General features: G+C 41.8%; 2 protein-coding genes and 1 long non-coding RNA gene across 3 annotated transcripts in view; 1 reads left to right on the top strand and 2 right to left on the bottom strand.

Moving 5' to 3' along the window:
- Positions 1–23737, bottom strand: part of LOC135485930 (AP-5 complex subunit beta-1-like) — a 31374-nt gene that overhangs the window by 4316 nt on the left and 3321 nt on the right. The window contains exons 6-17 of the mRNA XM_064768326.1: positions 23182–23284; positions 22796–22966; positions 20486–20710; positions 19769–19910; positions 19208–19361; positions 18577–18666; positions 14500–14635; positions 13403–13538; positions 12390–12496; positions 11849–11921; positions 11105–11313; positions 9623–9822 (exon numbers count right to left, since the gene is read on the bottom strand). Coding sequence (XP_064624396.1) covers positions 9623–9822; positions 11105–11313; positions 11849–11921; positions 12390–12496; positions 13403–13538; positions 14500–14635; positions 18577–18666; positions 19208–19361; positions 19769–19910; positions 20486–20710; positions 22796–22966; positions 23182–23284 — 1746 coding nt within the window. The remainder of the gene's footprint in view (positions 1–9622; positions 9823–11104; positions 11314–11848; positions 11922–12389; positions 12497–13402; positions 13539–14499; positions 14636–18576; positions 18667–19207; positions 19362–19768; positions 19911–20485; positions 20711–22795; positions 22967–23181; positions 23285–23737) is intronic.
- Positions 1669–9179, top strand: LOC135485931 (uncharacterized). The gene is made up of 5 exons (XM_064768327.1): positions 1669–1793; positions 2768–2875; positions 4076–4183; positions 5789–6031; positions 6782–9179. The coding sequence occupies exons 1-5, from the start codon at positions 1721–1723 to the stop codon at positions 6910–6912; spliced, it is 663 nt and encodes a 220-aa protein (XP_064624397.1). The 5' UTR covers positions 1669–1720; the 3' UTR covers positions 6913–9179.
- LOC135485932 (uncharacterized) lies at positions 17167–18235 on the bottom strand. Its single transcript, XR_010446660.1, has 2 exons — positions 17998–18235; positions 17167–17398 (listed from the first exon to the last, which is right to left on the bottom strand). It is a non-coding gene; the product is annotated as an uncharacterized LOC135485932 (long non-coding RNA).

Genomic DNA, 23737 nt, shown 5'->3' with positions numbered 1-23737 from the left:
CACAGCATTCCGTAAGTTATTAACTGTGCAATATGTATTAATTCAGTGTAAAAGGGATTTCTAAACAGGGCACATCTTCCTTGTGCATTTCATCATCATGTCTTCGGGTCATTTTGGACACCCTCAACTTTGGCAAGGTTTTGCCGCCGCTCTGTACGGGTTTCAGTTTAGTAGATTATTTCTCCTACTACTTAAAGATGTTTTATACCATTTGTAAATTGGTCAGTTGTCTATGTTCTGTTCTCAAGACTAAACAAGGGTGAATTGGAATAGTTACACCAGTCATGCCAAAAATTTGCTGTTAGTTCGCATGGTTAACATCAGGTGGCGACATCTTACAGGGTGTCATTAATAGTTTGTAGTTTATTAGATTCACAGAGATTTTTATTCTGTTAAACAAGTTGGTCTGATGTACCATCACTGATTGTTCAGGTGATTCAAAGTTTGTACCCTTTTGTATTTGCAGAAAACCGTATTGTTCTTATCAATGAGATCAAGAATAATGGTCTAAGACGTTTGTGAAAATCGACTGAGTTTGTGACTATATCTTCAACGCCCACAGCATTGATATACCGATGCTATCACAAGTCACTTGAAAGTCTGCCAATAAGTCATACAGGAAGTGACCATCCCATTTGATTGTGAAATAATCGTTCAAAATGTTCATTGATATTTTCGATTCTGACGAGATGCCTCGCATTGTGCGGAGCGGACATATATATTTCTGCCATTTGCTTATGGTGTACATGTTATTAACATTTGCTGCAACTGCATTAAGTAAGTTAATTTTTGTTTCAATGAAACCATTTGTTCGTACTTTTGAATTAGATCATTTTTGGGTGAAACTTTGTCAATCTTAGGAACACCAGAACTCTTATCAAAAGCAAAAAAATCTGACAAGATATTGTTCGGTGGCCATGCAAACCAAAGGTGGCAATGTCCTCCGAGTAATAGTTCTAGCATTTTGTGGATTTTGAGTTCTAGTGTTGCTTTGATAGGAAAAATCTTTCATATAAAGGTTCTCATTTGGACTCTAGAAACGGTGCTTAAAGGGGGACTATAGGCAGGAGGAGCAGGGCTAATTTGGCCATCTTCAAGTGACTAGTATTCTCTGAGCAGTAGCCCTGGCCAACATCTGATAGACAACATAGCACTGTGGACTACCGGATGAGGGTAATTGCAATTACCCTCGTCAAAATGACTGACCGGACCCGCCACATTCGGTGAGCCGAAAGGTGTCCTATATATTTGGCCAATTTTCTCCACATCAGTTCCCTTGGATAATGTTGAGAAATAATCACCCAACGGCAGGTCGATCTAACTTGATTCTAACATGTTTTTCTCGGCATTTTGACACAGATTGGCATCACTAATCAATTTTAAGTCGGGTTGGTCTTGACCCGGTATATATCGAGAGTTAAAGAACGAGCTTCAGGTGAAAGTGAATTGTTCACAGATGATGGCGACTGGACATTGTGCAAATGTGTGCCAAAAATCAAAGCATTCATATAAAGATGCTATCACAAGTCACTTGAACGTCTGCCAATAAATCACTTCATATACATGGACACATATAGTGGGTAGGTTGAGCAGAGGATTAGTCATACCGGAAGTGACCATTCCCATTTGGTTATTGCAAAATAATCAGTGCCACATGTAGGCCTTCATTGATATTTTCCGATTCTGAAGAGATGCCTCACATTCTGCGAAGACAGTGATAATGAGTGGACATATATATTTCTGCCATTTGCTTATGGTGTACATGTTATTAACATTTGCTGCAACTGCATTAAGTAAGTTAATTTTTGTTTCAATGAAACCATTATTTTGTTCGTACTTTTGAATTAGATCTTTTTTGGGTGAAACTTTGTCAATCTTTATAGGAACACCAGAACTCTTATCAAAAGCAAAAAAATTTGACAAGATATTGTTCGGTGGCCATGCAAACCAAAGGTGGCAATGTCCTCCGAGTAATAGTTCTAGCATTTTGTGGATTTTGAGTTCTGGTGTTGCTTTGGAAAAATCTTTCATACAAAGGTTCTCATTTGGACTCTAGAAACAGTGCTTAAAGGGGACTATAGGCAGGAGGAGCAGGGCTAATTTGGCCATCTTCAAGTGACTAGTATTCTCTGAGCAGTAGCCTTGGCCAACATCTGATAGACAACATAGCACTGTGGCCTACCGGATGAGGGTAACTGCAATTACCCTCGTCAAAATGGCCGACCGGACCCGCCACATTCGGTAAGTTTCCGTCGATTTTCCCCCATTTCGAGTTCTTCGAATGACCTCCAGAAGTAGTCAGGATGTTAAAAAAAATTGGATGTCGATGAAAGACGTTGGGTAAAGTGAATAATTCACTTACCCACGTCTCGGGACTTGAACTTTGCAGGTTATTTTCTTGGCGTCAGCGAAAAATTACGCAAAGGCAGTGGATTCACTTTTTTGAACATCCTGACTACTTTTGAGGTCATTCGAAGAACTCTAAATGGGAGAAAATCGGGGGAAACTTACCGAATGTGGCGGGTCCAGTCGGCCATTTTGACGAGGGTAATTGCAATTACCCTCGTCCGGTAGTCCACAGTGATAGGCTTACACTACAAATTACCTTTCGATGCCATTTGGAGAGAACAGTGAAAACTGAGTCAACGGTAAACATTTTAGCGAAATGATCCGTAGTTAAATTGACAATGGTAGGAAAGATATCAGATGAAGCTGTCTAGATACATTTCAGATGTTTATTGATGAAAGTCCCACTTTATATTTTCAGATCCAGACTGTCCTGAAGGGCAGTATCACGTAATAGGAAAATGCCGAAATTGCAGTTTAGTATGTGAAAGCCCCAAAGTGCCACCCAAGTGCAAGAGTATTTGCAAAGGTATGTGTCAACTTGAACTGTGAGTGTGATGTGGCTGATGTACATGTACACGTACTGTATGAACATCAGGACCTCCATTTCTGAAGCCAATTTCCTACGACTAATGACATCATCATCATAATTCGCTACAACTCACTGTGTCAAGGGGAAAACAATGCTCAAATAGGTTTCATTCCTTACTTATACGCTACATTAGATAGATATGGTCTCCGTCACATTCTTGAAAATTTGATAAGCAGTGGAATATTTTGTTTACCTGAATTGCCACCTGGCCAGACGCTTTTGAATTAGATCTTTTTTGGGTGAAACTTTGTCAATCTTAGGAACACCAGAACTCTTATCAAAAGCAAAAAAATCTGACAAGATATTGTTCGGTGGCCATGCAAACCAAAGGTGACAATGTCCTCCGAGTAATTCTTCTAGCATTTTGTGGATTTAGAGTTCTGGTGTGGAAAAATCTTTCATATAAAGGTTCTCATTTGGACTCTAGAAACAGTGCTTAAAGGGGGACTATAGGCAGGAGGAGCGGGGCTAATTTGGCCATCTTCAAGTGACTAGTATTCTCTGAGCAGTAACCTTGGCCAACATCTGATAGACAACATAGCACTGTGGACTACCGGACGAGGGTAACTGCAATTACCCTCGTCAAAATGGCCGACCGGACCCGCCACATTCGGTAAGTTTCCGTCGATTTTCTCCCATTTCGAGTTCTTCGAATGACTCAAAAGTAGTCAGGATTTAAAAAAAAATTGGATGTCGATGAAAGACGTTGGGTAATGTGAATAATTCACTTACCCACGTCTCGGGACTTGAACTTTGCAGGTTATTTTCTTGGCGTCAGCGAAAAATTACGCAAAGGCAGTGGATTCACTTTTTTGAACATCCTGACTACTTTTGAGGTCATTCGAAGAACTCTAAATGGGAGAAAATCGGGGGAAACTTACCGAATGTGGCGGGTCCAGTCGGCCATTTTGACGAGGGTAATTGCAATTACCCTCGTCCGGTAGTCCACAGTGATAGGCTTACACTACAAATTACCTTTCGATGCCATTTGGAGAGAACAGTGAAAACTGAGTCAACGGTAAACATTTTAGCGAAATGATCCGTAGTTAAATTGACAATGGTAGGAAAGAGATCAGATGAAGCTGTCTGGATACATTTCAGATGTTTATTGATGAAAGTCCCACTTTATATTTTCAGATCCAGACTGTCCTGAAGGGCAGTATCACGTAATAGGAAAATGCCGAAATTGCAGTTTAGTATGTGAAAGCCCCAAAGTGCCACCCAAGTGCAAGAGTATTTGCAAAGGTATGTGTCAACTTGAACTGTGAGTGTAATGTGGCTGATGTACATGTACACGTTCTGTATGAACATCAGGACCTCCATTTCTGAAGCCATTTCCTTCAACTAATGACATCATCACCATAATTCGCTACAACTCACTGTGTCAAGGGGAAAACAACGCTCAACTAGGTTTCATCCCTCTCTTATGTGCTACATTAGATAGATATGGTCTCCGTCACATTCTTGAAAATTTCATAAGCAGTGGAATATTTTGTTTACCTGAATTGCCGTCTGGCCAGACGCTTAAACAACTGATTAAGATATCCATTCTCAATCACGAGAACATTGTTTTCACAGAAGACTGTTGAAAAAATGGACTTGACAGAACTCTCAAAATTGAGAAATCATTGGACTATTCTTCACTCATCTGGCTTGCAGCTTTAGAATATCCATGCATTAAGAGATATTTTGCTTTCCTTGCGAGACCCAACACACTTACTATTCTCTCAGAGCTGGCACAGTGCCCCAGATGCTCTAATTCCTTCACTGACCCACATATAAATTTCTTCTGTTGTTGTCCTGACTTCAGTGCAAATCGTGAACTATTTTGGCAATGTGTGGAGAACGAATGTAATGTATATGTTAACGCTGCTCTCTGGAAATGGATGATTGCTGCTCGGTCAGCAGCTAGATGGACCGGATAACCCCGACAAAAAGATATTGCAAAAAATTGTAGCTGAAAGCTGGATGGTCAACGCGTGATCATCTACATGATCTGTTCAACATACAGTATATGACTCTCATTGTAATACCGCACTGCGGCAGACGTCCAACTATATGATACCAATCTGTACATATTTTAGTTGCACTTTTATTTGTTGTTACACCACCTTGTTCTCATATTTTGTTGTCTTCTAACTAAAGCAGGAATAAACAGATATATATATATATCATCTGTTTTCCTAGTGGGATTCAGAATTCTTTCTTTATCAAGGTGCCCTGATCAGGGTTCGGTCCTGCCAGTGGGGAAGGGTGTGGGGAAGGGTGTGGGGGGGGCTAGGAAAAGGGGTTATGTAGGCATTGTAGCCCCATTTCTGCTGATAAACGTTTATCTGCAGACTTTACAAAAATTTTGAGCAATTACTTTTACTTAGTTTTTAGGGCATTTAAGAGCATATTTTGGTGGTATTAGGTGCAAAAAACATCCCAGAAAGCACATTTTATTTCGACACTTGTGACGTCCCACCCTTAAAAATTCAATGCTGGTGGGAAACACAGCAAATATTGTTGAGAGAGCAAAAACTAGTGATGTGTGATCCTGAATACCGCTTTTTTAGGGTGTATTTTAGCATAATTCAACAATACCAACCCTATTTCAATACAAGCCATTGATTTATTTTGATAGGTGGTTTGATTGTATGATGGCGATATACATCAAAGAGACTACCCATAATCTAGATTGATAATGATAAGAAAGGCACTGAAAGGAGTACTCTGCAAGAACTATAAAGCAAAGTCTTGGCATATTTACATTTTGTTTGCCTGGAAAACCCAAATTAAAAGTTGCAATGCGAATGTGAGAATTTCAAAAAAAGGTTGTCAGATTTTAGTTGATAATTTTTTTTTTAGGTTGGAACGAAATTCAGGCCACGCCAATGGTAGACCTCATGCAGCAAGATCAAGGTCAACCTGACATCAAGGAAGGTGTCAAAGCTCTGGCCAAACCAACTGAGACATCCATCAGTACCAGTACTGAAATAGGACTTGGAACTGGCTTAGGATTTGGAATTCCGCTAATTGGTATGCTGGTGCTGGGAGTTGTCCTGTACAGGAGAAAGATGCAACGTCAGCTGGCCAATAATGCAGGACATGGTAAATTTCTTTATTGAAATTGTCGACTCCAGAGCATCCTTCATCCATGTATATGCTTGCCAACACTATGAAATGAATCAAACTTTTACGAGGGAACGTGCGTATTTACTGAATTGGAAGTGCCAACTGAAGCCTCAACAGATTATTTCCTCGAAAACAACCATAACATCAAGAAAAAAGACAGTATCCAGCTGATTTGACCTTTCTCAGTTGAGCCTGAATCCACAGATTAAGTCTAATATGATGGAACTCACCAGGAGACATACAGCATAATTCTTAAAATATTATAGCCGCACGTACACCACCTGAAAATGGACCACCAATCTTGGTTCGCGAACCAATGCGGCACCATCGAAAATCCACCAAGCGCGTACACCAGCACTGCAGCTAATTATAAAATCCGGCAACAGATGGCGCGAAAACAATAAGCAGAAAGCGCCATTTCGAAAGCGCCGCCTGTCGTCGAACCATCTAACTAGCTAATTGCCAATCCATTAGCGCGTACACCATGACAAAGCCGAGCTTTTAACCCACTGGCAATTTGTACCGGCAATGGATTGCCGAACAAATTTGTCGCGGCAATGTGGTGGTGTACGTGCAATTGGTTCACCAATATTTCATGGTGTACGCGCAACTATTATCAGCTTTATTGATACACATCAACCAATCACATCTTATCTTATCAAAAATAAAACAGATCCTTATGTCTCTTTGATACAGTTAATAATTGCTAATAAAATAATCTTTCAGATGAGGAGGCAGTGCATGGAAATGGTTTGGAGCTACAGGCCCTAGGTGAGGAAGGCCAGGAGGAAAACCGGGGGCCAATTCAAGAGGAGGCAGAGGAGGATGCAATCCTGATGCAACAAGCTGATGAGTAAAAGGTTGAATTGAAATGACATTTTGTTCAACTGACTTTGTTTCCGGCGGGAAATCCTGCCATAAAAGGTTATTGGGTTTCAATTTGAAAATGCTGACAAAAAAAGGAGCAACATACTTAGTATGGTAATCCTTGGTTAACGAGGGGTGGCAGAGAGCCATATCTTTCTCTCAAGGTATCCTTTTGTTTCGTGTCTCAGGAGGGGGAGGGAGGGATCAATGGCGAGACTAAATGATTTTTCATTTTTCATCAGATATACAGCAGTATGCAATGTTTTTACTTTGACTTTGACCAATATACTGCAGTTTTGATATAGCTGGTCTTTAAGGACAGCTCTGTCTGAAGCTGATTAAATTCATATGCATCGACATGGCCAGGAAATAAATATGTGTTATATTCCCTTCCAAAACATTGAATATAACACCAAGTTTATAGTTGATCCTGGACTGTACAGGATTGCATGAGCCGTTATTGAGAAATACCAGAAAGGCCAAGATTTGTAGTGTATATATATTTTATGTATATAGTGTATGTAGTGTGGCAGTTTTAGTTGACACTTGAGTGTCAACTAAAACTGCAACACTGCCTTATGCAGTGATCATTACAATTTGAAGAAACAAGTCTGTCTCAGATCTGAGTTGTTGCTTTAAATTGTAAATATAAAACATTCAAGTTGGTCAGAGTAAAAACATTGAACAACCTGTGAATCTAGTTAAGAATGACCATATACATATTTAGTGTAGTCAGTGGTGGTGGGCTTGGATTATTTTAGCAGTTCAATTTATGTTAGGCAAGACAAGAGAATTCCACACTCAATGAACAATTTCATCATTGATAGTTTCTACCTGGCATGTCTGCGATGAACTGTACTGTTAACACAAATCTGTTATCACTTGAAAGGAAACCTATCACGAAACACCTCTAAAAATTGGGAGTTTTGAATGGCCCATTAAAACCTAAGGCGAGAATAAGCTTCCATTGAAAAATTTAGCAGTTTCAAGTTCCCTCAGGTAGTTGATTATGTGAGCTGGGCATATGGGTAACATTGCATCTAGCACTGTATAACATTACTGGTTTCAGTCAATTATTTACATTAGACGCTGTTTGAGGTTATCACCAGTTAGCTAGTCTAAATTAAGTTTTCATGCCACGATTAGATCTCTTTAAAGGTTCACCGCTACTTGCGTTGTGTACATTGTAGATAAGTTAATGGGGATTTCCTAATTTAGTTGTTTTCTTGGGGAATCCTCAGGGTAAATTCGACTGGAAAGTTCCTTGCTGAGACCAAATTCTGGCCCATGATGTCAAACTTTGATCAGACACAGGCCAAGCTAATGACTCATAGTTCTGTTTATACTGCATACATGTAAATCAGCACTAGAGAGTTGTACTTATTTCTACCTATTCGCCTATATCTTAGGATATGTCATTTCAAAATTGTATCGCAAGTTTATCTGAGCTTTGTCAATGAAAATGGGACACCCATTGTATTTGTACAGTAATTGTAATACTCTGTCAATGAATGTACAGCAGAACCTCTCTATTAAGTACACCCTTGGGACTGACAAGTGCTGTCCTTAATAGAGAGGTGTCCTTTTTAGAGAGGTCAAATTGAACGGAAACAACCAATTTGGGACCAAAACGAGTGTCCTTAATAGAGAGGTGTCCGCTAAAGGAGGTTCCACTGTACTTTCCAACTGTGATTCATGGATGGAATTCCCTAGGGCCACTTTGCATGGGAAACACCCTTTTTTGAACATGGTAATTACCATTCATTGTCACAGCATTCCTTTGTTTTTAAACATGGCTAACAAAAGCAGTCCAAGCCTATGGTTTTGTCATACTGCAAATCAGATGAGCGTGTCCTCTTCTGCAGACAAAGGACACAGCTAGGGCAGGCAGACAGGCAACACACCCAGCAGTACTCTGTCCAATCTTAAGTGCACATCAAGGTACACATTTGCCACCATGAGGGACGTGCTGTGCTGTCTGCTCTGGCAAAATCTGAGATGCCAGCAAGGAATCACAACAGAACCTTAGATACAAGTGTACTGTCTTTTGTTTCAAATGCTGTTGTAGAATTCCTCTTTTAATTTGTCAATAAAAGGAATGCTTTCTTGCCACAAAATGTTTTTGTCATAAATGTTATGCCTTTCCTGATTTCATTTCAAAACTCCACTCACTGATGATAAAAGAAGGTACATGTAGAGGACAAGAGGTTTAAAAAGAAAGAGCTAGGGGATAACTTTGGAGGCCTGCTGGTAAGGCCTTTTGCCAGATACGCCAGTACCACCTAGGGTCAGACCAACAAACCATCTTCACAATAGACCTCACGGTAAAAGACACCAGACGATGGCTCGAGAGACCATGCATTGTCTGGCGTCTGACTGTGAAGATCTATTGTGAAGATGGTTTGTTGGTCCGACCCTAAGTGGTACCGGTGTATCTGGAAAAGGGCCCCTATAATTACAAAAGTCAATCAGCCAATGGGAGTCTTTCTGAACTGGGCACCAATACAGTGGGGTACCCATTGTACTATTCTTGTCAACGAATGAACTTTCCACATTATGATTATGACGAATTTATTCTAGACTAGATCTTTTATTCTGGCCCTCCTTGACCCCCTGTTTTCCCTTTTCAAACACGATTCTACAGAGTCAAGTGCTTAGGCAAGTTCATTTTAATTTTATCAACAATCAAGACACACATACTTCGTTTGGAAGGTTCCTGCCACAGGTTCCTGGGGTTGGAAGTGTAACACAATCGAAATGCATCCAGGTCCTGGTGCGGAGGACGTCTCTCTGTCCAAAACAGGCAGGTAAACGTCAGTCATTTTCCTATAGGAACTGTTCGCCGTCACAGTGAGATTCACGGCATGAATTCTCTGAAACGTCGGGTCCCTGTTATTGGCCTGAAAGGGAGGAAATAAGCGATCCTGGATATCAACATAGCAAAAATAAATCCGGGGGTTCTCTTACATGTCTTAGAAGATTTTAGAAAATATATATACATGAACCTCTCTATTAAGGACACCCTCACCCTGTGGACTGACAAGTGCTGTCCTTGATAGAGGTGTCCTGATAAGTGAGGTCAAATTAAATGGAAAAAAACACTTAGGGACAGAACTATTGTCCTAAATAGAGGTGTCAAATGTAATTCATCAAACAAAAATATCTTTCAAGACCAAAATTGTATCATTAGATTTTGAGAGCCTCTGCTGTCTAGAACTCCGAGTGTTTTTGTGACTAAGCTTCACATCATTCATTGTCACATCCTTCCTTTGTTGTCCTAGTGAAATGCAGCTGTCAAGTGAAATGCAGCTGTCAAGTGAAATGCAGCTGTCAAATAGACACTCGTTTGTCTGCAAACTGAGGGCAACATTATACGGTTTATGGACTAGCTCACAGGCACGTGAAGATACCAGAATCATGACGATCAATCAACTCCCAGTCAACTTTCACAGACAACCTATGAATAAACAGGACAGAAACTCCTCCTTTCTGTGTATCGTCTAAAGGTTGTCTTTTAATTGATATTGGGCCGGTTAACTGCTAGTATGGGATTATCGATTCTGGTATATTTCCTCGCCTGTGATCAATATAGTAATTGAATTGCATATGGGAACATCCATTAAGTACGTACGCATGAAAACGCCAATTTTTAGACCCCCCACCCCGTGTATGCACCTTGTGCGCATTGCCTCAAACCCCCCTCCTCCCTGTACGAGCTTACGCCTAGAGACCACTTTATTACTTGATGAATTGCCTATTTTCCTTCCTGCGGCGCAACAGTCGGATCGGCGGGTAGACTGTGAATTAACGCTGACATGGCGCAGCACACGTGGGAAAACAGTGCGGGAAACAGCTATAAATCTTGTAGTGGGATGTCATCAGAACCCAGTCGAGTTTGTCGCGTGTAAGTTCCGGCCTCATGTGCAATACCAGTATGATTCCCTTGATTATCACAGTATTCCATCATTTAAGCATTTTATAATTTGTTCAGAAAATGGTTGTTGGCAATGCAAGACTATATACCCCCTCCCCCCTGTACGCATAGTGTACGTTCTTCATAGACCCTCTTCCCCCCTCAATGCGTACGTACTTAATGGACGCTCCCTATGGCCAAAGAAATCAAGTAAAATGATGGGCAGCCTTAACCTAATTCCCACTGTGGCCCCCTAATAGTTTACTCACAAAGTGGACATAATACTTCTTCTTCATTCCTGGTGTAAACTCGGAACTATGGATGTGCCTCCAGTAGGTATGGATGATACCAGACTCCACAGAGGGTGTAGCGTTAGCATGCTGCACGTCATGAGTGACTGTCTCTTCCATTCTGGTGAGTTGCATGACAGGATACTCAACATGGATGATCGGAGCTGCAGTCGGAAAGTTTCCACTACCTGACGGAAAAATGATAAAACATATGAATTTGGGTTGTCATCCAAGGCAGACACATTCACATAGGTGACTTTGTAGGTGAAGTCTGTTTTAAAACATCATACATTTTGACTTGTGTTCATTATCCTTATATGGTGGAACCTCTGTTAGCGGACACCTCTCTATTAAGGACAACCTCTCTATTAAGGACACTAGTTTTGGTCCCAAAGTGGTTGTTTCCCTTCAATTTGACCTCTCTAATCAGGACACCTCTCTACTTAGGACAGTACTTGTCAGTCCCGAGGGTGTCCTTAATAGAGAGGTTCTACTGTATAAGCATCAGTAAAGCATCTTTGAACTTGCCAGAGCCTTTGTCTTGCATGTATTTTGTAGGTCAAGGAGCATAAAATAAGGTCCTATTGGGACTCTGAATCAAACGAACACCTTGCATTATCTACTGATTAAAGAGCCACAACTTGTCAAAAAGTCTGCCAGGGAATGCCCTAGAATTTAACGTAATCTAACTGACATCCCCCTCTGTACCCCTTGAATACTTACTTGCCACTAAGTTGGTGAGTGTTTGCGTGGTGGCCTTGGCTGTCAAAGGTGACCGTAACAATATTGTGGAAAGCTGGAAACAATACACGTTAGAGTAAATTAACAAATCTAGAAAGTACAATATCCAGTATGTTTGACGTGTGGACTGAACCAGTGTGACTCCTTACCCCATATTTTTGTCGCCATTTTCATCACAGCTGATACTGTACTTCTACAATATTCCCCGACTGGTGCACATGCTAGATCAGATAAACCTACACCAAGGGAATGAAAAATTGGCGGAAATAGCCAATTTTGCTCTTGCAATTGCTTCCTAACCATAATCTACAATGTAGACAGAGAGAGGACTTATTACCATGTGTTCATATTATAAAATTTCATCCAAATGTTATTGAAATAATCTAATTTTTGAACCCAAAATCACACAGGGGCAAAATTCCTAGGATTTAGCTATATTCATCATTCACGGCTGCCACCAAATTGGAAGGAACTGTGCCTACCAGGAGAACAAAAACAAGCATACAGCAACTATCCCGTTTACCTTTTCACTTGATACATTGACGAGTAACGAATAGAGAAACTTAGCCCGATCTCTCACGTCCACCTCCTTGTGATGAGTGAACAGAGAATGGAGAAGGTCGCCAAGCTCTGAAACAATATTGATGAGACGCAAGTCAATAAAAGCCGAGTGTTGCATGTGTTGTCTTTGTTCATGCAGAGGGTAGAACCCTCAGGATCCAGTGTTCTCCGCTGCCCATTTTGGTCTGGTGGGCCGCGCAGATTGAAAAATTGAATTCTTACATTCACCATCAGACCAGAATTTATCATCGTACTACAGTATAACCTCTCTATTAAGGACACCCTTGGGACTGAGAAGTGATGTCCTTAATAGAGGTGTCCTGATTAGAAAGGTCAAATTGAATAGTAACAACCATTTTGGGACCAAAACTAGTGTCCTTAATAGAGAGGCGTCCGCTAAGGGAGGTTCTGCTGTATATTCTTTTAAGGCTGTAGTAATGGTTTTTCTAATAAAAAATGTTCGAAAACAAGACCAAACATTTCTTACCGCCAGACCATAAAAGTTGAGGAAAACTTCAAAAAAATCTAAGCCTACCACCTGGCCAAATGAAAACGGAGTGGAGAACACTGGGATCATATGCAAAAAGTAAGGGAATCCCATCGTTTCCAGGCTCCCTTTTCAAGTCTGTCCAACATCGACAGTGCCACTTGACCAGTGCAATGAGAAGAGTGCAGCAACGGTTGACAAGCACCCTGAATGACATCACAGGGTGTGATATACCATCTTTCCTTCCCCGCAACAATGACTTGCCATATACATGTATGTCCTGACCTCAGAAAATGGTTTCAGCAGATTGGCACAAACAAAATTGATGTAGAAACTCACCCTTGCATCAACGAGCACTGGTCCATTGAAAATGAGAGGAGGGGTTGAACCTGGGCAACGTTACCTGTCCATGTCTGCAATGACAACCACCGGTAACCAACCAAACATATGGAAGGGTGACTTTGGTCCCAGTTTCTAAGCCAACTTACCAATATAAACAGGATCTGTATCGTGAAACTGTAAAATGCTGCGACAGACGGCCAATAAGCGGTTGCCAAGCGACCAGCCCCCATCTGCGCAGAAGGATGTGCCATCGACCAACTGCTGGAGGAACATGATGGTGGCCTGGAAAAGAAATGAAAACACGAGGTTGTGAAAGAAATGCTACTCACAAATGGCTGATTGATATTAAAGGGACAATATAGGCAGCAGCTAGGCAGGCAAGATAAAGTTACACAAAGTCGCCAATAGGGGTCTCTCACATCTCACAGTACGTCGAAATGATTCACACTTGTACAAGGATTATATTCAGTGCTGAATCTGACATTACCCAGTGCCATTACAGTGTATATTAGCCACTTGAAGATGGCCAAGTCCCACTGCTCCTGCCTATAGTCCCCCTTTAATACAGTATAACCTCACTGTAGTAGTGTTTCTCCAAAATTTGAATGCCATTAATTTCTTAAACTTGATATTTTCTTGGTAATTGGAAAAAGAGTAGCATTATGCAAAGTGATAACAACAGATCAGTGCAAGCTTGGCCTCAATTTGCTTCCCACAATAGGTATTATTTCTCAAAAGTTGGCATTCTGCAGTTAAGTAGCGCATAGCTCAGCTCTAAACTACAGTTCCTCAACAGGGGCCTGTTGGAATCTCGGGAGATGACCAGTTTGTAAATTGTGTAAATGAAAGGCCTAGACACCAGAATGATACAAGGGACCTTGGTTTTGCATCTCATTCGTAAGACTATGAAGGGCCAGGAATAGGGAAATTACCAGTTTGTAAATTGTATAATGAATGACCGAGACACCATATACAAGGAATCTCAGTTTTGCGTCTCATTTGTAGGACTATGAAGTGCCAAGCATTTTAGTTCCTTGAAAGCCACACCGGTTAATCCAGACGTCTAATCCTGGGTCGTTTCTGCGATCGAAGCCCGGGCCCTATTGCATAGTAGCCAGCAGTGGGAACCACTAGGCTACATGTAAGAGGCTCCTCTGAATATAATCATAAAATGAACAGGCCATAGCAATCAGTTTTTGCAAACCAGACCAAAATGGGAGAAACCAGAAAAAGTCGTAGATACCTTAGGTTTTATCTGAACTTCATGGGCCGCACGATCAAGTATCATCAGGTAGAAATTTAACTTTTCCAGCACTTGTTCTACGGGTGTTGATATGACCTGCTTGGTTAGTGACTCCAGGACTTCCACTGGCAGCAAGCTGAGAAAAATAAAGAGGGGAATTAGAGAGGTTGCAGAGTCCAATCTCCTCCACTCTCACAGCAGGGGACTATTCCTGTCCAAATGGACGTAATGTTTCTGCTATTTTAAAGGAGGTTCCAGTCATCCTGGAAGGTCCAGAATACCTGGAATCACATCATGAGGGGTGTGGTGCATGGGACAAGATTAATCACCTTGGCTCGCAATGCAATCTTTCACCGATTGTTTTTAGAACAGATGTTCTCTCCTTGACAGAGGATGATACAGGATTGTATCAGGACTATCCTTTGTATTCAACTGAACCATAAACCTTTTCCGATTTCCTAATATTTTAAAAAATACAGAAGAGTCCACAATTTTTATTTTGGCTGATCACAAAATATCTCCTTTAGTTTTTCAAATCAAAATTTTTCTCTCGCAAGTTGAGGTTACTAGTGAATTATGCAAATTTTAACACGTGTAAAAATATTGTGGCTGACAGTATAACAAGAGGCCCAAGGGCCTGGCGCTCAGCTGAGTTGTTGCTGCGTTGTTCGTATATATTACATTACTCGTCAAACTCTACTAAACTAAGGACTCAAAGCCTAAGGATATTAGCTTCTGGATATGTAACAGTGAATTACGGTAGACTGGCGCAATCTACTTCAAGCAAGCTCCACCCTTGCAATGTGTGCGCAAACAGATAACCTAACCTATATTGGACCATCAATTCTACACACAGCAACATGATTCATCCTCAGCTGTTACCATGATGATGATGATGATGATCCTTTTCGCAAATTGGTCGTCTTCTGTCTTTCTTCCATACTTCAGTGCCACCGGATGTAGTCTGCCCTTGTGGAGGGATCCTTTCAGCACCGGGACACAAGAATCCATGCGAATTGAATCACATGGAGAGACTAGCCCAATCACCCGCTTTTGGCTGGGTAGAAATGGGTAAATCTCGCAGACTGGACCTTAAACTCTACTGCCGACGTGTGAGGCCGGTCTGACAGATGAGTAAGTGGGGTCCACCTAATGCAGAAGGCACCAGTTTCCCTAACTAAAAGGGTAACATTAACAAAATGCTCTACCCAACTCTATTATTGCCTAAAGGCCTGTGTACACTAGTAAAATATTAGCAATATTTTTACATTTCCAGTTGCAACAAATGTTGCAAAAATGTTGCGTAGTGTGTACAGAGCAAAACGCGTCTTACAACATGTTGTAAAATTGTTGCAAATTAAATGCAATGCAATTCTTTGTTGCATGTTGTAAAAATGTTGCAAACTCTTCAGCCAATCAGAAATAGGATTTGCGTCATGTGATCTACCGGAGTTCATGTGACTTGAACAAGAAGCAGGTATAGCAACTCTCAAGTGGGTGTCTTGCTTCGTAGGGTGATGAAACCTTTTCTAGGAGTTTTTGTGTGACGGCTTGTCAGTCAGCCGCAACTCCTTTAGGCTGCGTATCCATAGGCTGTTCCGTGCCCTGCACAACATTCCCTTTTTACCGCCTGGCGCGCCACACGGACAATGAACCTTCGTTGGTGTTATTGATCGTTCCCATAGGTTATACCGTGTCACATTGCGGGCATATATGCACTGTGGATTGGGAATATAGGCCCATATTGGGATTGAACATGTCCATTCTTTTGCGAGTGAACAACACGGAAGCAATGTCTGAGGCGAAATTAATTCAAGAGGTTCATCAACGGGAACTACTCTGGGACCCCGAAACTGATGATTATCATAACAAGCACGAACCTGTAATTTGTTGCTTAAAAGTCAGGTTTTATATACATGTACATGTCAATTTGATGTTGCAAGTGAAAATACAAGTTACTTGTATTTTCATTTTCAATATTCATAAGAAATTGTCTTCTGAAATAATGACAGCGTGCGGATAAACGCGATTGACCGCTGCGAAATGAGGACTACAAAGGCCTACATGACCAAAAAGGAATATCCAATGGAGACTCAGGGCATAGTGCCAGGTCACAAGGCTGTTACGCCATAACGCCACACTACACAAGGGCATACCCTATGGATACGCGGCCTTAACAGGCAGTGGTATGCCCCATCATCCACCCTCATTTTGATCCAGGGCCTGGTCCATATTCTCTTTGGTTATTTCGCCGCCTCTTCCGTCTCTCAACAATGACAGCTAAAATTGCTGCAGAAGCACTCAAAACACATCTTCTCTCCTTGGAATCATCCATTTTCCCTCCAAAATACCTATTTCCCTTTGTTCCCACTAAAAAGTTTGCAACAATTTACCAACATGTTGTAAAAATGTTGCTAATTTGTTGCAATTTTGTTGCTAGTGAACACAGGGCCTTGAAGGGCTTGTTGCAAAATTGTTGTAAAAATGTTGGTAAAATGTTGGTAAAATGTTGGTAAAATGTTGGTAAAATGTTGGTAAAATGTTGCTAATATTTTACTAGTGCACACCCTGCTTAAGTCAAGTGAAACTCTTAACAAACCTTAGCAGAATGCCACCATTGAAATGTTGATAATAATGATAGCAAGTAAAAACTTTAAACAGATAGACTTGATTTTTTTAACCAACTGCCACATGCGGTTTTCTTTATTTAGTAAATTTTGAGGTAAGTATTACAGAATGAAATACTTGAATACTAGAATTGCCTGGCTCTTCTGATGATTGCACTGGTGAACACCGAAGTCGATGGGATGTGCAAAGTCATAGCTCGATCCTCTCTCTTGGTCATCTTTGAGATGTGGTCACCAAATATGTTCAAATGCAGCTGCAGATCATTCCTGTCCTGCAAAACATGATGAGGAGATAACATTTTAATTTTGATAGAATAGGTAAGCTAGCCAAGTTTTATATCAAATACAAGGCCAACAACAACTGATAAGGCGCTAGGGCCGAATGATCAAGGAAGTTCATTGATATGATTGGGAATACATTGTGATAAGAGTGATGAATCGGCCCCGTTTGAAGCATTGTGCTATGTACAGTGTGCAAGTGTCAGTGTGTATCATATCGCATTTATTGTTTGTTGACATTTCAAATCGCTGGCGTCGATCCTCAATTACACTGTTTATGTACATTGGCAACCTTACCCGATGATATCAGAACGATGTTTATTATTGTCTTGTTTATTCACATTAGTTCTGCTATGTGACAAGAGTTATTTGTTGAGAAATCCATGATTTAAAGCCGGACTTTGACATCGTTTCTCAGTCAGACCAACCAAGCTGCATTTCGCAGATCGTTTTTCAACGATCGTCGACGAACTATTTCAAATTAATCACATCCAATTAAACAATCCAAGCCTTCCCTAATGTCATCAACATGCAATAACACAAGCAGCCAAATATTATCGCCTATGAAATTGTGAATTTAATGAGAACTTACCTCTGAATTGACAGAACGCGATCTATTCCATAGCATGGTCTCCTTACGTCTGAACTGCGCAGACTCGAGACGTGACGTTCGCTGCATGTGTGATTGGACGTGGGATAACTCGCGCGAAATTTAAAATGCTCTTCTTGGGGGGTGCTCACTAAATTGCGCCAGTAACACCACCTGGTGAGAAATTCATGAACTACGCCTATTGATAATGAAAGAGAAAGCTTTGCTCTATAAAATTAGATTTGATTCATAATCCCCAACTGAGAAATCAGCTGCTGGAAAAGTTTTTGGAAAATTTCGCTCGGTGCCACCTGCCGGACATCCTGCCGGACCCACATTTGGTCTATTCAGGAGTCCTGAAGGGTCTCAACGCCTCAGAGGGAAAATCTATCGCCTATCCGCCATAGTTTTGAAACGTGCCTGTTTAACGGACAGACAGACAGACAGACAGACAGACAGACAGACGGACACTCATTCTACCATTTACTCATATGAATAGCTCAGCTTTTCAGCTGAGCTAAAAACTAAACAATGACAGATATCAAGGCATGTCCATCACATATCATAATTTCCCCGACTTACCTGGAAGGCTTGTATTTGCGGACACACTGAATAAAATCAAGGATGTATGGCACGAACTTGGGCTGCTCCAACACAACACCCAAAATAAACCTGGAAGAAAACATGAAACGCTAAGTTAATAATGGTCTTGCCCAGCTCTTCAAGGACTAGCCATTTTTGTTTGACCCCCCAATCCGAGAATAGACCCAACTAAAAGGAAAATAGGAATACAGGAGAACCTCTCTATTGAGGACACGCTCGCGACTGACAAGGACGGTCCTTGATAGAGAGGTGTCCTAAACCGTGAGGTCAAATGGAGTGGAAACGACCAATTTGGGATCAAAAGTAGCGTCCTTAATAGAGAGGATTTCCTTATAGGTGTCCTTAGAGGTGTTCGCTTTGGGAGGTTTTACTGTACAGCGGAACATCTGTTAGCAGACACCTCTCTATTAAGGACAACCTCTCTATTAAGGACACTAGTTTTGGTCCCAAATTGGTTGTTTCCATTCAATTTGACCTCTCCAATCAGGACACCTCTCTACTAAGGACAGTACTTGTCAGTCGCGTGGGTGTCCTTAATAGAGAGGTTCTACTGTATTTTAACAGCCCCAAACTAAGTCTACCAGAGCAGAAGTGTGTATGAAGCCCATACCTCTCCAGATCCTTGGCTAGAGCAGTCTGTTCATGACGGACGTAGAATTGATAGAGGACTCTAAATAGCACCACTGCAGTCTTTCCTGTCACACCATAATGGACAGGTTTATGTAGGCAAACAAGACATCCCATCAATGTAGCGGTCACAGAGTCTAAAATAAAGATCAAACATGATCAAACAGATTTTTTCTGCATTTCCTTGGCTCAAAACACAGTTTGTGCCAGACATTCTACATCAGATTAGGACACAAATCAAGTTTTGACAAAATTTGGGAGTCTTGCCACAGGTATCAAGTAAATACTTTCAATACTGAGGGTCCTGGGCCAAGTTTCACTTTCATGCATCAAGAGACACCTTTTTATCTCGAGCCCTGTGATACCAATGCCTGTACCCGCATGTGTGGAATTGTGTGAGAAACACCAACATTTCTAGAAAGTCAAAATATTGATATGAAGTCAGCCGAACACAATCCAGCAGATGTAAGTCTTCTATTATCACCCAGTGTCCTGAAAAACGTTAGTATACCATTTCATTTTGATACCAATGAAAAAATCTCACCAGGCTGCTCTCCAGGAGTGAAACACATACTAAGTATTGACAGCTTAATCAATTTGATCTCAGCACTGTCGAACACGGTGGGAAAGAATGCTGCATATTGTGTGTAGTCCAGCTCAGATGGGACGCATGCCTCGGGTGGTACCTGCAAAAACAAGCAGCGTTGAGGAAGGACGATGAATTCGGGCAACCCAATCCGTGGTGATTCACCCAAAACAACAAATTCTTTCACTTTTCCGGACAAAAATACCATCCTGCTGCCCGTTAGTTCTCTAAAGGCAACCAGATATGCCATCTTCAGAGTGATGAAGGAACTGAATCATTTTCTGCCTTGAAATCAGTCGTATAAAAATTCTGACAGTTTTTTGGGAGGGTTGGGGGTTGCTGAAAATGGGTGGTCAATTTGGTCACTTTTTGAGACTTTGAAAAAGGAATCAAAATATCCGAAACGTCGTCTCTTTCATACAACGTTGTAGTGTTGTTTTTTATATCAGTCTCAATTTGGTCACTTTTTGTCACTGTTCAACCAGAAAGTATAACTACAACTACAGGGCATAGTAACAGTTTCTCTGTTGATTCAGCAAGCTCTGGATTTGGGGAAGCTATTGCGAAAAACCTTATTGAGCAATCAGTAACATATTTTTCCCTGGGGTCCTGAAAACAGGGTGTTGGGGGGCAAAACGCTGACCCTGACAGTGTTAAGATGTTTTTAAAACTCACCTCGCCTGAATCCTGCGGGAAGTGTAACAGCCAATCAAACAACATCAATCTGTGAGGAATGGATAGCGCCGGATGGTGGATGGAAACGAGCAGGTGTTTCAGCAGCGTATCACGTTCCGTTCCGCTGAACAGATCGGAGCCAAAATGGAGGCGGAGGTAAAAGACGAGGTAGAAGAGTGGCAGGTCGAGAGTCGACAAGAAACGCAGGAGATGAGGTTTAAAAATCTGCAAGGAAAACAAATTAACGTTGAGCAAAGCCTTTGATCGTGAATCGTGTTTGGTGATACACCTATTTTAGGAATAGATGGACATCTTTGTTGACAAAATGACGACATTCTGTGTCACGCAAAAGATGATTCGCTGCCAGCCTCCAACTGCCTAACACCTCTCAAACGGCATCGGCATGACGTATCAATTTCAACGTCACGCTATCAATGCTATATTCACCTTTGTCGCCTGCCTCATGACTTGCGGGACATTTAGAATACAACCCGAATACGAATTTGGTACAAAAGTCACTGAACATCACGGGTTAAGCATCATTATGTTATTAAGAAAAATATAAACAGGATATCGGGTGTCGCAGGTTTTTCAATGAAAACCATGGTGAAGAGCAGCTACGATGCATGCGGAACATATTTACAAATCTTCGTGATGTCATCAGATATCAATCTATGCTGAAGTTCAGCCATCCTGTGAAATGCAACCAAATTCAACCAAATTCTGGTTTCACTCTGGTCAAGGTCTGAGAGTGCTTCATCAGCAATGAGAAACAATTACCCCTGGCCTACCTCACCCGAGGCCATCATTTACTGAAGATGAAAACTGGTTACATTTTGACCACATCGACAAGCTGACAGAGCATTTGGAAGAGGCTTGCTCCAGTCAAGGTCTGCGTGTGGTCCATCAGGAATGAGAGACAAATACCTCCCCTTGGCCCCAACTTACTGAAGATGAAAACTGTGGTGTCATTTTGACCACATCAACAAGCTGACAGAGCATTTGGAAGTGGCTCGCTCCGGTCAAAGTCTGCGTGTGGTCCATCAGGAATGAGAGACAAGTAATTGGCCCCAACTTACTGAAGATGAAAACTGTGGTGTCACTTTGACCACATCGACAAGCTGACAGAGCATTTGGAAGTGGCTCGCTCCAGTCTAGGTCTGCGTGTGGTCCATTAGGATTGAGAGACAATTCCCCCCCCCTTGGCCCCAACTTACTGAAGATGAAAACTGTGGTGTCACTTTGACCACATCGACAAGCTGACAGAGCATTTGGAAGAGGCTTGCTCCAGTCAAGGTCTGCGTGTGGTCCATCAGGAATGAGAGACAAATACCTCCCCTTGGCCCCAACTTACTGAAGATGAAAACTGTGGTGTCACTTTGACCACATCGACAAGCTGACAGAGCATTTGGAAGAGGCTTGCTCCAGTCAAGGTCTGCGTGTGGTCCATCAGGAATGAGAGACAATTCCCCCCCCCTTGGCCCCAACTTACTGAAGATGAAAACTGTGGTGTCACTTTGACCACATCGACAAGCTGACAGAGCATTTGGAAGAGGCTTGCTCCAGTCAAGGTCTGCGTGTGGTCCATCAGGAATGAGAGACAAGTAATTGGCCCCAACTTACTGAAGATGAAAACTGTGGTGTCATTTTGACCACATCGACAAGCTGACAGAGCATTTGGAAGTGGCTCGCTCCAGTCAAGGTCTGCGTGTGGTCCATTAGGATTGAGAGACAATTCCCCCCCCCTTGGCCCCAACTTACTGAAGATGAAAACTGTGGTGTCACTTTGACCACATCGACAAGCTGACAGAGCATTTGGAAGAGGCTTGCTCCAGTCAAGGTCTGCGTGTGGTCCATCAGGAATGAGAGACAAATACCTCCCCTTGGCCCCAACTTACTGAAGATGAAAACTGTGGTGTCACTTTGACCACATCGACAAGCTGACAGAGCATTTGGAAGTGGCTCGCTCCAGTCAAGGTCTGCGTGTGGTCCATTAGGATTGAGAGACAATTCCCCCCCCCTTGGCCCCAACTTACTGAAGATGAAAACTGTGGTGTCACTTTGACCACATCGACAAGCTGACAGAGCATTTGGAAGAGGCTTGCTCCAGTCAAGGTCTGCGTGTGGTCCATCAGGAATGAGAGACAAATACCTCCCCTTGGCCCCAACTTACTGAAGATGAAAACTGTGGTGTCACTTTGACCACATCGACAAGCTGACAGAGCATTTGGAAGAGGCTTGCTCCAGTCAAGGTCTGCGTGTGGTCCATCAGGAATGAGAGACAAATACCTCCCCTTGGCCCCAACTTACTGAAGATGAAAACTGTGGTGTCATTTTGACCACATCGACAAGCTGACAGAGCATTTGGAAGTGGCTCGCTCCGGTCAAAGTCTGCGTGTGGTCCATCAGGAATGAGACAGCTCTCTTCAACTCTCGGGTGTCAACGTTGCCAGGCAGTTGTTTGGCTGGCGTGGAATGAAACTGAAACAATGCAATAATCAAATAGAAGGAATGGATAGAACCGACTACCTGACGAAATTTACGAGCGCCCCTCCCCCTGAAATTTTTCCAAGCCAAATTAAGGGTAATTTTAGGAAAACTCCGAGAAACGTTTGAAAACTAAGGAAGATTTCTTAAGAAAAATCTTGAAAGTTAAAAGTTCAGAATTACTTGGAATTCAAGGGTCAGTGCCTTACCTTCATGTGTAATTTGAGAGAATGTAAATCCTGAGGGAGAATGAGAGGTTTTAGTGGCTCTTTCCTATTGCATAACAAATCCGTCAGACTCCGATCGTCAACACTGGAAAGTAACAGGAATACAATAACAAAAGCCATTGGCATTATTTTCAAATCTATCTCTAAATTAGTATTCAAAAAAATAAAATTCAGCAGAAACGAACACACAATATTGCATAGCCAACCAAGGAAGATGTCACTTGTTGTCCGAATGTATCCAATTTTTGCACTCTACGCCACCCCAAATAGCTTTTGCCAGTGTTGTCATAGTGTAGTCAAGCTCCAAGCAGCACGTTGCCAAAGCAATGATCTGTACGTCAATAACGATCACTGCACGGAGGTGATCACTCAGAATACAATTCAGAAAAACCTGATCATTCTGTTGGATTATTAGTTTTTCCATTTTGGAGGGAACCTGGACCTGGGATGGAAACAAACTGTAGTGTGGAAGGTGATAGGGCAGCTGACAGCTTGTTGATAACGCTTTATAAATTACTTCATTGGTCATTAAATGGAG

Source organism: Lineus longissimus, chromosome 4 (genome assembly GCF_910592395.1).
Source record: "Lineus longissimus chromosome 4, tnLinLong1.2, whole genome shotgun sequence".
NCBI lineage: Eukaryota > Metazoa > Nemertea > Pilidiophora > Heteronemertea > Lineidae > Lineus > Lineus longissimus.
This window is presented reverse-complemented; position numbering and strand designations above follow the sequence as displayed.